Source organism: Sabethes cyaneus, chromosome 1 (assembly GCF_943734655.1).
Source record: "Sabethes cyaneus chromosome 1, idSabCyanKW18_F2, whole genome shotgun sequence".
NCBI lineage: Eukaryota > Metazoa > Arthropoda > Insecta > Diptera > Culicidae > Sabethes > Sabethes cyaneus.
The window spans coordinates 152,492,011-152,509,684 of record NC_071353.1 but is presented as its reverse complement, the minus strand read 5'-3'; the positions used below and the strand labels follow the sequence as shown (position 1 = coordinate 152,509,684).

The window sequence follows — 17,674 nt, the reverse complement described above, 5'->3', positions numbered from 1 at the left end:
AAACATAAGTTTGAACAGAAAATGGTGCTGTACATTGCCATTTCCGACATAGGTATTTCTTAGCCATGGTTCAAGCCCTCGGGATTGGCTATCAACCAAGATGTGTAGCAGAAAAAATGTTTGAAGAAAATTTTGATCCTGTATCTACAAAAACATCACGCAGATGGACAATACGTGTTTTGGTCGGATAAAACATCATCCCATTACTTTAAAAACATAATCGTTCCTAAATACCCATATGTACCCAAAAGCAACAACTCGACAAATCTGCCTCAGTGTCGCCCAATCGAAGATTTTTTCGAGATTTTGAACTCCTTGGTGTACAAAAATAACTGGAGAACCACGAATTGCCAACAGTTGATCGGTAAAATCAAGAGATGCATTCGCAAAGTTGACATGACGGCCGTACAATGCTTCCGACATCAAACGGAAGCTTCGCCGAACAGCCGATTACGGACCGTTTTCAAATGTTCACTAATTTTTTTTAACAATAGACAATGTATCCTTGATTTCAGTAAATCAGATCTTCTTCAGATATCCTTATCTATTTTTGACAGCTTGAGAAATAAATTCCAAAATTTTAGTTGCCGTCAAAAGTCGCTTTTCGTTTGGGAGGTATGATTACTTTTCGCGGCAGTGCGGGTAAGACCGGTGCCCCTTAATTTTACTAGATAGCATCAATTAATGAACTACTTGAAATTGAACTAATTGTTGCATCTTGGGTCGTATAACCCATCGTGTACCGTATTGTAACTTGAGGTCGTATAACCCATCATGCGTCTTCAAAGGATGGGCCACTTTCTTGGTGGATATGGAACTTACTCGGTCATTGAGGCTCAAGTACACGATTTGATTTTTATCGTGCCTGTCTTTGAATTCTAGTGTGCTTTGATAGTGATAGTGTCACATGATACGTTTGGTTAATTTCAAATGGCCTCCATTTTCATATTCCCTATTTACTGAAAATTACTCTGGCTATATATTCGGAACTGATTAGCCGAATCCAACCATAATCAATAGCGACATATTGGACATTATTGCTTTTCGTTTCGCGGTTGTAAACTAACTGGTCCCAAAATTAGGTGCCGGTCTTACCCCCATACTGATTTGCAGCGTTGCAACCCCGCACTCGTGTGGTATAATTTCCCCACACGCGCGTTTAAGTTCTAACGAACACGCCGGCATGAGTATCTTCTACGGACTTTCGCTCTTATTTTTTGCATGTACTGCGACAAGTTTTTGCGAGTGTGTATTTAGCTATCGGCCCCAGTCGCCACTCTCGCACGTCATTGCAATCCCAGCAGCTGACACCGATCATTCGCAAGTGCTCGCAGTCTTATTCGCGTGTGTAAGCGAGGACGTAAGGTGAATAAAAAAGAAAATAATGCCAAATATGTATCCATATAGTATGCCGCTAGCCCGCACGGGCTGTTGGTTTCTTACAAGTTGTTGGCTTTGTGAGCGTGCTATGCGCTCTCTAGTAAGTAGGTAGCAGGATGTATGCACGCAGCATCGGCGATTGTTTGTGGTACGCTTGCATCAGTTGCGTAAGCGCTGGATGCTGCTCATATTAGCTGCTTAGACGGGGCCTACTTTACTTCTCGCTAGATTTGCAACATTACCGATTTCACCCGCAAAGTTAGGCGCCGTCTATTATACGCAATATCTCTTAATTTAAAAAAAACGAAAAAGCGAAAACCTGAAATTTAAATTCGATGTATAGCAATCGGACGTTCGTAAGTATGGCATAAAATCGAAAGATGGGCTGCGTATCCCAATCATCCCTGCCTTTTACGTACCGGTGCCTACCATATTGTTTATTCACAAACCTACAAATAAAAAATAATTCAAAGATTAAAGGGCCATTAAGAATCATTCACAAAATAAGCATTATTAAGATTTGTTTTACTTGTCAACTTTAGTTTGATTTTAAAAAAGATTTTGCTTAAACTAATACGATATGCGGTAATTTAACAGTGTAAAATACTCGCACGCCGATGCACGCCGCCACCGATAGTAACGAACGGCGTCACGCCGGCGACGCATATGATATGATTCCTGCGCCACCGCCGCCGATAATCTGACCGGCGCACACCTCTAGCCCAAAATAGGCCCCAAAGCGGTCTGAAAATGCCACCGACTTTAAGGTCGCATTATAGCCCGATCGGTTCGGATACCTGCTCAAATTGGTCCCTAATCCGACTCAACAGGAAGATTCGACTAAAACAGGTCAAATCCAGCCTAAATTCGAATCAAATCAGCCCCAAGTCCGACGCAAATCGGTTACAAATCTGATTCAAATCGGCATCGACTTTTATTCCAGATTAAAGTCCAACCCAAATTGACCCGCAATCCAACTCAAATATGCAATAACTTTAAATTCGGATTGAAGTAGACCAAAATTCGACTCAAACCGGTTCCAACTAAAATCGAACTTAAATGGACTTAATGCAACTCAAATAGGCCCCAATTTCGATTAAATTTGGTCCAGACGGATTTAACCAAAATCGGTCCCAAATCGGCCTCGCCAGGATCAGAAACCGATCAGAATCAGACTAGACTCTGACCCAGAATCGGACCAGAGTTTAGACTACAATCTAGATCAGAACCCGGTCGTAATGAATCCGGGTTCAACCTGGTTTCAATCTAGATCTCATTCCAAAATCAAACAGACCCCAAATTCGACCGAAATTGGCACCAACTTTGAAGTCACAAATCCGAATCAAATCAGTTCATTTTCGACTTAAATCGTATTCAAATCCAAATCCGATATAATCATATAATTTATATATTTTAAGGTCGGATTAAAGCCCCAATAACATCCGTCCTAAGTCTGATCCAAACCGACCCAATCTTGTCCCAATTGTTCTCCAAATGTAACTCAAATAGTTGTTTATTTTTTAGTTAGATTAAAATCCGACCAGAATGGGGAAATCTAATTTCACGGTCAATTTAAGCCCTATTTCAAATCTAATTTTATGTGCTACTTCAAGTCCTATTTCATGCCTATGTCATTTCGAATTGGAAGTTTTAATCCAGGTCCAATTTGGAGGTCAGGCCTCGCGTCTGCAGTGTCCCAAATTTAAGTCTAGTTTCGTACCAATTTTAATCCGAAATTCCAGTTCCATTGTGAGACCAATTTCAATTCTAGGTTCAAGTTCGCTGGTGGTGTGCCCAGGGTGGGACACGTGTCTCGTCTTGTCTATGAAATTTAATGCAAAATAATCCCCATGGTACAACTTAGAATTCTGAAGTTTTTAATTTGTATTTTGTATTACGAGTGCAGGGCGCTATGACTCTGCATATTAGTGTTGATAGGAGGAAATGCTTCTCAACTTAGGGACTATATTAGTACAATTCAATGTGCCTGATTTTTAATTTCAGGTATAATAAATTTAAGTTTGTCACGAGGTTTTCGAGCCACTGTAAATCTCGCATGTACATAATATTTCTCGATATAAATTTTCCAACTATGGTTCATTATGTAGTACCATTACCATTATATTTCATTTATAAAAAAGTTGTACTTTTGATCTTAATTTTCTTAATTACTGGCTTTACAAACAAAATTCCGAATATCCGGTCCGGTGAGAATCGTTTCGTATGATAATTTAGCATCGTTTGCTTTCGTGTCTAGCTCGTTGCATTTTTCCGATAGGGGGTATTTTAGAACGACATTTTGAATTCATTTGAGCACACTTAGCAATGCACAGTGGTCCAAACAGCGAAATACGTGATCGTTTGATATAGCGCCTAAACGTGAAGTTTTTCGCATATAGTGTCTTTAGGAACATTTCTTGGTATAATAAGCCCCTTCTTGTGAGAGAAATCTTTGCGTGATTAATTCCCTTAAAAGTGAGAGACGAAATTTATTTTCTCGTACATTTGAGATACAGGTTTAGTACTTTCAACAAAGTTGTAGTACATATCAATGCAAACAACTTTGTCAAAGACACCATACTTGTATCTCTTCATAGAAATCGTCTATGAAGCGTTATTCATGGACAGACCCTTCAAACCAGTTTTTAAACCCTGAGTTATTCTGGTCAACTTTTACGTGTTCATAGTGTTCTAGAAAGTTGTTTATCTTGCTAAAATCAACGTTTTTGTAGAACATTATTATACGAACATTATTATATTTAATTACTGACCGCGCGCGATTTCGAACGAATCGAATATGTTGATAGCACATAACTTGCGGTGTGGTCAACTTTTTTCTCACAGTTTTTTTTTCCTATATCGATATGTCGGATCTTCACCACCTGTTTCGCAATGGGCACGTAACCAAAAACATCCTCAAATCGCACGCGAACTCGAATGACAGTGATCGCACCACCTGCCTCGGTGAATACAGATCAATTCCTTTCTACTAACAACAACTCATTCCTGTGACACTTGTGGATAATGCAGAGGATTCCTTGATCTCTAGTAGCAGCAAGTATCCGGCTAAGGTTCCTTTCCCTCCCAAATTGATTTGCATGGACGTGGCCAGCTTTGCTATTGTTCATCACAAAGAATTAGATCACCATAAAATGCATACTGAGAATGATCTGCTACTCCCAAGCATTATTCTCTTTTGTATTAATGAATAAGTATTAAAAGTTTTTAATTGATTTTATTTACGTAAAAATAGACTCTATCCTATCCTATAATAATTTTTCTGGCCATGCAATTGTCCTGTACTCTAACAGCTGGCTGCGAAGTCTGTTGTATAAAAAAACAGAAGGTCAAGCTTCGACAACGGAATGTAGTACCTAGGCTTTGCTATAAACTGGTTGATTTTTTTTAAAGTTGCTTGAAACTACTCAGAATTTACTTAAGGTCAAGCCAGCGCACTAGAGAGAGAAAAAAGACGAAGCAAAATTTTTAATGAGAGCGTGCTTTTATTAGATAGTTTTGAATTCTCAACTGTAGTCGCATATCATTTCAGGTATGGGTTTTACACATAATGATGTATTCGAAAAACTATGTTGTAGCGTCATTTAAGAAATATTTAAGATTTTCTAGTGAGAAGCAAACTATAATAGAATAAGACAAGACAGATGAATTAAGAATTGATGAAAACTTAGATTTGTTGCGCTGTAAAATGCCACAAGATTTTCAAAATGCTATCTTTCTCAATCGTACCAACGCTGTTTGCAGTGTTGAAAAATTCATTGCAGCACAAAACTCAATGAGATTTCAAGCACATGAAATTTCAACCTTGATCACAAGCGCGAATCTCACATATGAATTTCTCTCGCTTTTATACGCGATGTCTCTGCTGTTATGCGATGTGAACCAATTTCAGCTGTGAGCATTTTGCTTCATAGCTTTCTTCCATAGCTGGCATTCCATACAACGAACCAGAGAGCAAAAAAGAATCTACCGTCAAAAAAAACATCCGCAACGAAAAACGTAGCGCACAATCATGAATTAAGATGGCAAACATATTGGCGTACATATTTTCCTTTGCGGGAGTCGACATTTTCTTAACTAGAAAGTAACAAGCCTAATAAGAATTAGATAAACATGTAATTTAAATGTGCGTTTTAGTTTAACTTTGCGATTTATTTAGAGATTCATTCCCTCACGCTCACTCACAGCTACGTATCGCACGAGAGAATGCCTATGCTGTTCAACAGGGAATTTGGATATGTAGGGTATGTTGCTGCTTCGTCGTGGTTGCCTATTCCCGTCCTATCCAACACAATTTATTAAAAATATCAGCATTTTTATGACACACAATGCAAAACTAGTTATTCTCTAATATTTTAGTTTGTTGACTATCATACGCGATCAATCAAAGTGAGCTGAGGTTATTTAAATGATTTTTTATCATTAAAGAAGTCCTACTTGCCAAATTTCCTACGTTTTTTTGTGCGACGAAGAAGAAAATGTCGACTAATCGTTTTAATTCCCGTCATTCATAAATGAAAATAACTCACGCAAGGCATTGTCGTTATTCTACAACCAGGAAAACTTGCCTGACCTGCAGAAATTTTGATGGACGGATTTTAAAACGGTACGACGAATTTTAGAAATAAAGTCAGTTGCATATTTTCAATAATATGCTTTAATAATTGCTTTTCAGTGATTTCAAAGGTCACGGATCGGGAGGTAAGTGTGTTTTAGTCAAATCAGCACAAGAACTTTTGGAGTATTCATTAAATCCATCCAACAAATTAGAATGAATTAGAAAATTAGAATGGCTTTACTTACTACGACGGGAGTTAGAAATAACCCTACCAGATGGCAATTACAGCATGTATATATGCTGTATATTGCATGAATACATGCTACCATTACTACAAAGAGATTTACGTAGTCTTGCCTCACCTACATATGCGGTCGTGTCTTGTACACAACCCCTCTGATTTTTTTACGATTTTAAACAGATCCCATCTCGACAAAACTTTTCATAAATGCTCTTTTTATGCCGAGATGTTTGAGGTCACGAAAAAAAATGTGCCGCGTGTGGCACCGTTCCGGAATTTATTTATCATCAACGACCGAAACTCAAACAATGGTACGTGCACACCGAACGCAATATGAAAATGAAACTACGTCAAGTAAAACTTAGGTCTTGGTGACACGCACATGGTCTTACTTACTGTATTGTAATAAATACCCTAAAATATTTATTTACATTTGTTAAGTGAAGTTAAATTTAAGTATCCTAAATATCTGTACTCTGTATATCGTTTTTATCAGTTTCTTAGAGTTTGTAGTTCCACTAAGAGGCCACAATTACACATCTTCTAATGCTTGGCGATGATTTAGCATATTGACAATTTTTGCATGACTTGTAGCAACAGTCAACTTTATGTAACTGGCTTGAAACTGGTATGTAGTTAACAACTCACTATCAACTAACAACTACGGTTAAACCGAAAAAATAAATTTTAAAAAAATCAGAGGGGTTGTGTACAAGACACGACCGCATATATAGGTGACACAGGACTACATAAGTCTCTTTGTAGTGATAGTAGCATGTATTCATGCTTGTAATCATTCGATTCTTCATAAATAGGTGCTATATGCAACATATATACACGCTGCATGCGTTGTATGTAACATTTATCAAAGTAGTAGCATTGCATACGTTCGATTCTCAAAAGATGGTGCATTTGAAAACAATTTAACAAAATCAAGAACACAAACTATTGCTTTCCTGCTACCTTACTGAAATTAAAGATTGTTTTTATTACCCATGGTTCCCCACGTTGAAGGAATTTTTCCAATTCAATCCTATTTTATTAACAGCACATCTTTTCACTACACTTCTAATGAAACGGCAAGCATGCCGTATTATAACTGAACACTACAGTTGTAGCACATTTTTCCAACACAGATATCCAATTCGCCGATGTTTAATCGTCTTGCAGTAAAGAATTTGCGACCTGTTGGGGCAACGAACTTCGGTCATTTTTTCTGGCACACTTCCCTAACACAGACATCAAATTGGACTAGATTTAATCGCGTTCGTAAGAAATCTGTTGACAAGAGAGGGCTTTGTCACTCTTTCTGGCGTACTTCCCAAGCAAGGACATCAAAATGGTCAAGGTTTAATCGCGGTGTTAAGAAATCTTGTTAAAATGAGGAGACTTTGTCACTTGTTTTGGCTTACTTCCCAAGCACAGATAACAAATTGGTATAGGTTTAGACATCGTAAAGAATCTTCCAACCAATCACGAAGCGAGAATTCTGGTAAAACATAGATTCATTATTTTCAATTTTTCAATAGTTTAACATCAAGAATCCATACTTTTCTTCATTTGGGTCAATTCTTAGATGATTTTCCGATCGATTGGTGTAAGAATATTGAAAATCTATCGGAAAACCACTGAGCTATTAGCGCTCAAAACCTTTCATTTTTCGTGACGCTCGCATTTTTCGATTTTTTGGAATGACACCCTATCTCAAAACTTGCCGTAAGACGTAGTCCTACGTCAAAAAATAAATAAGGAAAAAAATAAATAGTTGGCGGAATTTGCTGACAGGAAAATAATGCGCGGCAAGTACTCAGTCAGTATAGGAGAAAAGACGGAACAAAGAGGAAAAAAATTGGGTAGAAAAGGAGGAAAAGAAGAAATGAGCAGAGAAAAAAATACGAGACTAAAAAAATGGAGAAATGAAAACAGAAAAAGAATAAAAACGGGACAGAGAAAGAAAAAAAATGGAAGCGAAAGACAAAAGGGATAAAACGACAACGAAAAACAGAACGTGACAGATAGCGACGAGAAGCAAGATGCAATAAGAGAAAGAACGGAGCAGATGAAAGTGAAAAACGGGTAAGAAAAGGAGTTCAAAAACGAAAAAGGCGAAAATCGCGACTGGAAAATGGCATAAAAAGGTAAAAAGAATAAATGGCCCTGAAAACGAGGAAGAAAGGGACGAAAAACGGAACAAAGGAATCAGGACTCAAGAAAAAGGCGAAAAACGGGATATATAAAGAAGAGAAAAGTAACAGCGAAGGACGAAACAGCGACAAGAAAAAATGAAACACGAGAGAGAAAAACAGGCACAAAGAGATAATAAAGGGAATATGGAACTGAAAATAAGAGAAACCAAAACGGGAAAGAAGAATATAGCGAGAGGAAAACAAAATTCGATAAAAGAGGCGAAGAAAACTGAGAAAAAAAGGTCAAACGGGTAATAAAAGTTAAAAGATTGGATAAAATCCGGTAAATGGGACAAAAAAAGAAGCAACGAAAAACACTAAAAACAAAAAATAAAAAGTACCGCAGACGCACCTAATTCTGCGAAACCCAACATTTCAGTCAAAACTTCCAAATTCCTGCAAATTTTTATCCCAATTAACCCATCTGAATGCTAGGATTTTTAAGGAAAATATGCGGCGCGCAGAATTAGATGCGTCTACGGTAAAACGGAGGAAAGGAATGAAACGAGCGCGGAAAAATCGGAGAGGAAAGGGAAAAAGAGAATAAATGTGACGGAAAAAACGGTAATATATGACATTAAAGAGACAAAAATGAGAACGAAAGGAGACAAAAAGGGTTTATAAAAAGACGAAAATTGGAAACGAAAAATAAAATGGGAAAAGAGAAGAGAAGAGACCGAATACGTGATAGAAAATACCCAAAAAAAAAATCCTTCATTTTAAAACTTCCCAATATGATTAAATTTATTTATTGATTTGTAGTCAATATTGTTGCACTGTTTATTGTAAACTGACATCATTTGATTAATAGATCCAAATTATGCATGGTTCGTTCTACAAATATTAATTGCAAATATTTGTCGATGTCTCAAATGTTATGTTGGTACATAAAAGTTTGACTTTGATAAGCATTTCGTTGAACTGATTTGATGCGAAATGATATTATTTATAATAGATGCCATTGCAAATTCCAATGGAAATGCAAATAAATTAAAGAAATGTCCATAAAGAATTTGAACCGTTTCAGCAAATCAATGCATGCTGGTTGGAGGCTCGGTACGGGCTAGTGTGAGCGCACTAAGTTGATAGTAATGATTTTACTATAAAAAAATTTCAAAAATGCTTTTCGCGAAGAAAATTATTTAAAGTGAATGCATCGGACGAAGCAATTCTAGAAACCTTTCTGAATTTTTGATATATTTAATGTAGAAATAACTTTTCGAAACTGCTTTTCGAAAAAAACACAATCAATAACATGAAATCAGTAAAACAATTGGTGCTTCTTCTATTGCTGCTTCTTCTATTCGAAAAAAATGAGCTTTAAATCAATTGTATACTTTTTTACGAATTCAACAAAATACCTTTTATAACGCAGGCATAATGGTAGCCGTTGATGTGATTCACGTTTTATTACAGATATTGTAGCAGATGTGCTGCATAACTTGACATAACGTATGCTTTTAAAGTACTTCTGTGGCCATCAAGGACTAAAATAGAGGTAATAATACCCCCTCTTCATGGGAAACCTTTTGTGGCAACCTTCGTGGCTGATGACCGCACCTCCCTCCCCTCCCGGGCCCACGGAAGTTATTTGTCTTTCTGTGAGCATAGTTTGTATCCGTTCAACTAGGTATCGAACTGCCACCCATGGAGTTGCAAAGGCTCCAGCGATGTTAAGAGAAGCACATAGTGGTATTTCTTTCCATGAGACACTTTTTAATTATATTCTCTTTTTTGCCTTGTGTCTGCCTCTTGGCTATGTGTGCTTGAGTTGGAATCCCTGTTTTTTTCTACGCATTTCCCGCGGCTGAGCTTCGTCTGCTACCAATAGCTGAACTTATCAGCTTCACTCCTATGCAAGGATTAAATCTAAGAACCGCATTCTTCAACCAGTCCGAAGTCGCTGGGTTCAAGCAGGAACCAGATTTGAAAGAATAGTTTAAGCATTTAGGCATGGTTGTCAGAAGAGCGTGTTGGCAGCATCTAGATAAACCGTAATCAGTTCAGTATTGGGATAATCCTCAGAGAAGATAGAGAGGCGTGGGCCTCCCTAGTTTTATTAAAGTTTTATGGCCGTTTTATTGCAGTTTTGTAGAATTGCAGGTTTTATGATCGGGTTTAAGAGCAAATGCCGAAGCCCACTTCAAGTGTACCTTAAAATTGTAATTGTTAGTTGGGATAGGTGTGATTCCAATGGAATATACCGTTTGTTCTCCCGGTCAAATTACACTTTGACAAGTGAAGGTTAAAATTCCTTAAACGATCGACTCCAAAGTCCAGCCGGTTCGTGACATTCAGGCTCGATTTACTGAGGATATAAATAAGAAACAGTGGCCCATTCGTAAAGAGATTAATTCACAAAGTTTATATACCTGCGAAACAACCTAATTCTTTGCTCGCAGAGTCTTTGTCCGAAAAAGATGTTAAATGTTAAAAGTGCCGCTTAACACTTGACTAATTCCCATCAACAACAAAACATGTTACCTCAAAGCATAAGTAAATAGTTCTATTAAATATATCTAAAGATTGTATATATAAGCTCGAATTCAATCAACTTTTGAAATTTGCTCCGATAATTTTCGAAAGACAGGATTCGTGGGAAATTAAGCAGCTATTTTCAAAGAAATAATAATTAGAAATCTCTTTGTCTTTGTCTCAAACTAACTCAAACTAATAAGCAAATATCATCCATTACTAAACAGCCAACTAACCGTCACAAAAGTGCAGCGAAAAGCACTTTTTTCCATCCGGGAAACTTTTCATAAGCCATCAGAAATTCTTCACTATATTTCGAAGCAAAATAACTTCCCTAATAAGTCTGTTGATGTTTCTTACAACGTAGTTGATTTAAACTTTGCACACCTCTCCCAATGCAATGATGATGTTGCGATAAGACCTGACCGAGTAGTGTAGCAAACGTTCCTCCTTCCTCGCCTCTATCAGGCTTGGTTGGTTGGTTGGTAGGTGTAATGTTTGCTCATTTCCAGACTTCCACAGACCGAGACCACCTTTCCTGGAAAGTGACTGGCAGCAATTTTCCTTCAATTTCCCCCAGCCAGCATTGGCGAATGCATAGCATAAATAAATAATTCATCTCTCGTTCACCGACGGCGACGCCGTCGGAAAGTTCGTTCTCGATGCAATTTCCTGTTCCACGGCACAGGTGAGTTAAAAAGACACCCTCCCCCAGGTGGTAGTTCAAAACAATGCACAGCAGCCCAGCGAACGAATTCAAGTGTCCCATCCACCGAGGAAACCGATCAGCCCCTTTTCCGGCAGCCCCGATTGTTAATTTGTTGCCTTGCATTAAGAATCACCGCACATTCCGTTCAACAGATATTTACAACGATGCGTACAACGTCAAAAGCTCCACTTACCGTTCATTTCCTGTGTCATGTCCTCTCCGGCTGCTGCCGCATTCTTCCGCTGTTTCGCCCTTCCTCGTCGCTTTAGCGACCCAAACCGGGACTCCGCTGCTTGCAGCAGCGAATCTTCCTCCGAAGAGGATGAATATCTCTTCTGTTGGTTCTGGTCGATGGTTCGGCCGTCGGCCGTTCGGCCACTACCGTAACCACTGGCAGTACTACCCGCACTGGCACTTCGTCGCGAACGACGCTTCTTCGGCTGCTGATGGTGATGATGATGGTCCGCTCCTCCGTTCTGCATCGAACGCCTTCGGTTCGGTTCTGTTCGAAGGTCTTTAACTTCGCCATCGTTTGGCAGCGTGTGCGAAAGCATAACTTTCGAGATTAGTGCGTCGATTTCGTTGATTTTCCGATCGTAACAGGACTCCGGAATGGTGTCCTGCATGATGGCTTGCTGCTCCGCAGCTTCCAGCTGCTGTTGGCGGCGTCGCCGCAGGCTACGCTGCGTGTGGAAACTTTCCTCCCGAACCATCAACGTACCGGCATTGCTTCGGACTAGTTTGTAGATTTTGGCTTTGGATTCTGGGGGTGTCCCGTCGTCCGCCGGTACGGGAGGTTCTTCGGGGACGTTGATTTCCGGTATCGTTGGTGGAGGAGGAACGGTAGTGGGAGGAACGACGGGAGTCGGTTCTTCTTCGGTTGAACTTCTGTACAGTTCACTGATTCGTCCGAGGATGGAACTAGATCGGCTGGAAGCCGATTTAAGCACTTTCTTTTTGGCCGACAACTGTTCCGAGGAAGAAGTACTTCTACGGATTTCACTCACTGATTTGCTCTTCTGAAGTGGCGTGGGGTCTTGGCTTTCGGCTTCCTCGGCCCGGTATTGTAGAACACTGGTCGCTAGCTTGTGACCAAGTCCCTTGTTCTGAAGCTGCTCGAACACATCACTCAAATACTCGCCCGAAGTGGTGATTTTCTCTCGAATACCCATACTTTGGGAGCGACGATAGCGCTGATCACGACCCTTGCGTTCCTGCGAACTCCTCGAACGCTCCGAACTTTCATTGCCAACGCCATTCATCAGCTCTTCACTCTTCACCACACAGTCCGGTCGATCGACCTCGACCATCAGCTGTCCCGTTCGGCTGTCGAACAGTTGGATCTTCGGAAAGCAGATGCTGGGCGACGAGCTGGAAGTCGTCAGTTCCCATTTCCAAGCTTTTGGTTTTTTCAACGCCAACTTCAGCAGTTCGTTGGCGCTTGCGGCATCCCGTGGACTGCTACCGCTGCTCGAGCTTACCCCGTTGCTGTTATTGTTGCCGTTACCGACGACGAACGCCGAGGACATTGCGTCAGGATCTGCGAGGAAATAGAGAAAATAAAGTTTGGTTAGTTTTCAGTGAAATTCGTCAAGAAGTATTGGGGCACCTGCTGAATGAATCGCAGCGATGCCACTGAACTTGAATCGCAGTGACCTTTGGTTTTGTATCAGTCCGAACACCGCGGCTTTGCCGCCGCCGCGCTGATGGACGAAAATAAACTGTCATTTTCGTCATCCCAAGCTCAAGCTAGCAAGCAAGCAAGTGTAAACGGTTCACGGCTCGTTAAACGAAATGAATTTTTCACTGTCATCGCGTGAGCATTAAGTGTCATCCGCACCACCGCAGACACAGAGACACAGAAAAATCGCACTTTTCTGTTGTTTTTGTTAATGGCCATGCCCGTGGCTGATCCCGAACAGGTGCCTGTCCGACTTGAGCATCAGTGTTAGTCCCAAAAACGGGTCAGGTCAGTCAGTCAGTTTTTCACCAATTTTAAACGTTTTAAAAATTGAATGGAATCTGTGCGCGAAAAGACGGGAAGCATTAGCCTCCTGCGGACATCAAAGCAAACATTGCTCCGGTGGCGTCACGCCTGTGGCGTGACATAACCTCAAAATGACACATAATTGCGCTGGCTAGCGCCGCGCCCATCAGCACCATTCACCTTTGTGCGTCCAAAAGTATCCGCTTGTGTATGTGACCTTGTTCATCTCAGTCCCTGAAAACAGGACCGGAAATCACAACTTACCACCATTATTAGTGTTTTTGTTGTGCTTGTTATTATTATTACGTGGAGGAAACACATTCATTCATCCAAAATTATAGTCAAATCCACTTTGTTTGTCGAGGTTCTAAATTTAGTTGAACGGTTTTTTTTTATATTCTATCTTTCTTTCTCTCGAACAAATCGCGGACGCTATCCTTTCGGTTAGGTTGTTCGGTTGGAAGTGGGTGGGCTATTTTTGGACAAAAAAGTATCACAGGCCGCGCGATCAGCGGCCTGCGGCCGCACCACTAACCATCGGCGGTTACTAAACGTCAGAGCAGCGCTGGTTTTTTTGTTGTCTATTTTTTTGTCTTAGTTTTGTTTCGCTTTCGGAAGATTATCATCGAATCAGCAACAACATCGTCGACGTCGACGACGACGGCGGTGGCCTGCTTGGACCGATGCCAACCGGTGCCAGCCACCCGACCCGGCCGGTCGACCCGTTGTTCGACGACCATACGAAAGTGGCAACGTCGGGACGGTGATTTGGACAGGTAGCCACTAGGGATCAAGGTGGAAACAGGGAGGTGGCCTCCTTTTTGGGCGATTTTTTTCATTTAATTTTTAACATTTTACCTTCTAAAATAAGTGAATTTAAAACCAATTTAAATTGGGTAGCTGAATATTCATTCACTAGCACCTAACCTCAAAATATATACCATCTTGGTGCTGACCACACGGAATCGAACGGTGGTTAAGTTTAGCATTAAATTGCTGGAAGTTATTTTGGGAATGATTGGTCTGCTGAACGGTTTAATTTGTTACTATTTTTATGCGACTAAAATACGACCATGGCAAAGTGTTATTCTTCACACCTTCTGCACTTTAATGTAAACATGGTTAAATCCAAAAATAAGATGCTTTAGATTATCTTCATGTTTGGATTATCCTTTGGTTAAGAGAAGAAAATGTGATGAAAATACAAGTATAATTGTATCAATGCTTCTTATTTAGGTTTAATCCTTTCTTTTGAATGAGCTTTTTAAATCAATAGCAAACTGACTACTTCTATAATTTTATTTATCAACTCGTGAAACCTTCTGAAAAATGCTTACGAATATTAAATATATTAAAATAGCTTTGATTTATCTTGTCTATACAATCTTGGTCCTTTTATTTTCAATTTTATCTGTTTTCCACTTGAGCACCCAAGTAACATTTTTGTTGTATAATAGCTTAATAAACTATTGTAAGGCTAATTCGCGTGGAACAAGTGCATGATAAGCTATTATACAACAAAAATGTTACTTGGGCAATTTGTTTAAACCGATTCATAACGACATATTTCGCATACTGTCGTTTTGACCGGTCAGCTTGTGCTGAATTGCCAGTGTGGTCGGAACATTCTCTACCACGTGGATCCTAGTATAACCACAATTAATATTCTTAGAATCCTTATACCAACTTCTATGACCGCTTATTTTTCAGCTGGTTATTTCTATTCTTTGCCTCCACGAAAATTCAGACGAAAATACACTATTGGCCAACGATTTCAAACGGCGTCAGCCAAATCCACAGCAGTTTTGATTGATTTGCACCTCATCATTTAATTTCGACCCATTCGTCCAGCATTTTCGTCGCGTTTTTCACACTTCTCACCATTTGCTCCCATGCGCCGCCCTTGTGAGGAGCCGACTGGAGTATGAACTGTACAACCATTTTACGTGCATCAGTAAATTTTTCGGTACACTCACTCTAAGCTCATCGGCAAATGGTAGCACAGCCTGAACAAGAGGCTGGATCTTTCGATTTTGAATCGCTTTTTTGATTGGTTTTTTGGGCATTTTATTCGCTATCTAGAGACGGAAAGTGGTGACTAGTGCCTTTGGACTCGAGTGCCTTTATTACGCACTTCAAGCAAGTAGCAGTCTTTTGCACATGTAAACAATACACTGTAAACAAGTTTTACTCAAAATTTCATCAATTTTCTTCCCATGCAACCAAAAGTTAACGGGTGGCAACTAAAATTTTGGAATTTTTTTCTCAAGCTGTCAAAAAAAGACAAAGATACATGAAGAAGATCTGATTTACCGAAATTAAAGATACGTTATCCATAGTTGAAAAAAAAAAGTGTACATTTGAAAACACTCCGTAATTGGCTGTTCGGCGAAGTTTTCGTTTGACGTCGAAACAGGAGCGTTGTACGGCCTTCATGTCAACTTGATTGATATCAATCAACTGCTTGCAATTCGTGGCTCTCCAGTTATTTCTATACACTAAGGAACTCAAAATGCCGAAAAAATCTTCGATTGGGCGCACTGAAACAGGTTTTCCGGTTTCAGGTTTCCGGACAGGTAAAAATGGGATCGAATGGGTATTCAAGAACGATTGTGTTTTTTCGGCGTAATGCGATGATGCCCTATCCGGCCAAAACACGTATTGTCCATCTGCATGATGTTTCTAGAAATGGGATCAAAATTTTCTCCAAACATTTGTCTGGTGCATCTTAATTTGACTATCAATTACCAGAGGGCCTGTTGTTGAAGAAATGAGAAAGAGAACGATGTTCTTCTGCGTCCATAATTTTGGCTAGTCTTCCACTACCTTGCTTGCAAATAGTTGTTGGGCATCTTAAGATATGGTAAACAGTCGAAGTCGCAATATATTTGGTTTTTAAATGTTGTACCGTATACTTTTTGCCGGGATTTCTGTTGCAGTTCGTAGAAATGAACAACGCGCTCCCGAAATGCTTCTTGTTTCGACGCCATTTTTAGCAAAACTGGGTAAGTATTTTGTTTATACTTACCCAGTTTTGCTAAAAATGGCGACGAAACAAATATTAACAAAAAGAGGAGCTCGTTTGTTGTTGCGTATAAGGGCCGCAAAAAAATTCCAAAATTTTAGTTACCACCCGTTATACACAAAAGAAAGTGAAGCATTTTTTTGTGTACAATCTTTATGCATCCACAATGAAGATCGACGCAAGATTCAGCAAAGTTACGGTTCCTCGGAAATGTAAGATACTAAAAGAACAGAATTTTGGAGGTCCGACCAGTACCCCCTGATTGGCCTTAAATGCCATAATAAGAGTGTAATAGAACCCAAATTGTTACTTGGGGTTATCTGATGATTTGTGGCAGCCATAAATAAAAAAGTAAAGCGACTACTCTCGATGCTTTGTTCAAGCAGCCAGCACCACCTCGGAGTTTGGTATGGGAGATATATTTGACGTCATCGCTTACTTTCGAGACGGAAGACGTAAAGTATCATATCCCTGTCCCCAGTTGGCCAGTTTTAGCCATCTACCGCCACGTAGGTCCATTATGTTCATCACCAGCAGCCCCTTCAACCGCTCCTTCTGGGTGATTGCCTTCTGCTCAGACACGGCCGGTCTGACGCTTCCGCCTGAAAATGACCAATTTCGCCAGGTACTTCTTCACCGTTTAGCCGAATGTTTCGGTCTCCCGGACCAAGACACGAAACGATGAGGCCACCTTACTCCCGGTTTGCCTCTTCAGCTTTACGAACAAAGCACCGAGCGTAGTTGCTTGCCTGTTTTCGCCACGATTGCTGCAAATCAACTGAAATGTAGGATTCAAGGCCAAGTTGCTCCTTTGAATTATCTTTTGTAGTTTTTTTTTCATCACTATTCCAAATTAGTCGATTTTTAATGCATTTGATTCAGTATCAACACGTCGTTGTACATAGCGTTGCAAAGCGCTCGATCGAGAATGAAAACTTGAATTGATTTTTGACCAACTGACGTGTCGTCGAGCAACGCCCGATTCTGAAAACAATTTCTAATAATTCTATAAAGATAATCGGGGACCCTCATTCTGTGCAGCGGTACGGCGATTGCTTTCCAGCTAGCACTGTTGAAGGTGTACTTGACGATTGC

The 17,674-nt window shown here is 39.9% G+C and overlaps 1 protein-coding gene across 1 annotated transcript; it reads right to left on the bottom strand.

Annotated features, from left to right (window-relative positions):
• Window positions 1-2,029: 2,029 nt before the first annotated feature.
• LOC128732322 (uncharacterized) lies at window positions 2,030-13,879 on the bottom strand. Its single transcript, XM_053825566.1, has 3 exons — window positions 13,819-13,879; window positions 11,761-13,107; window positions 2,030-2,124 (listed from the first exon to the last, which is right to left on the bottom strand). The coding sequence occupies exons 1-3, from the start codon at window positions 13,877-13,879 to the stop codon at window positions 2,030-2,032; spliced, it is 1,503 nt and encodes a 500-aa protein (XP_053681541.1).
• Window positions 13,880-17,674: the final 3,795 nt, after the last annotated feature.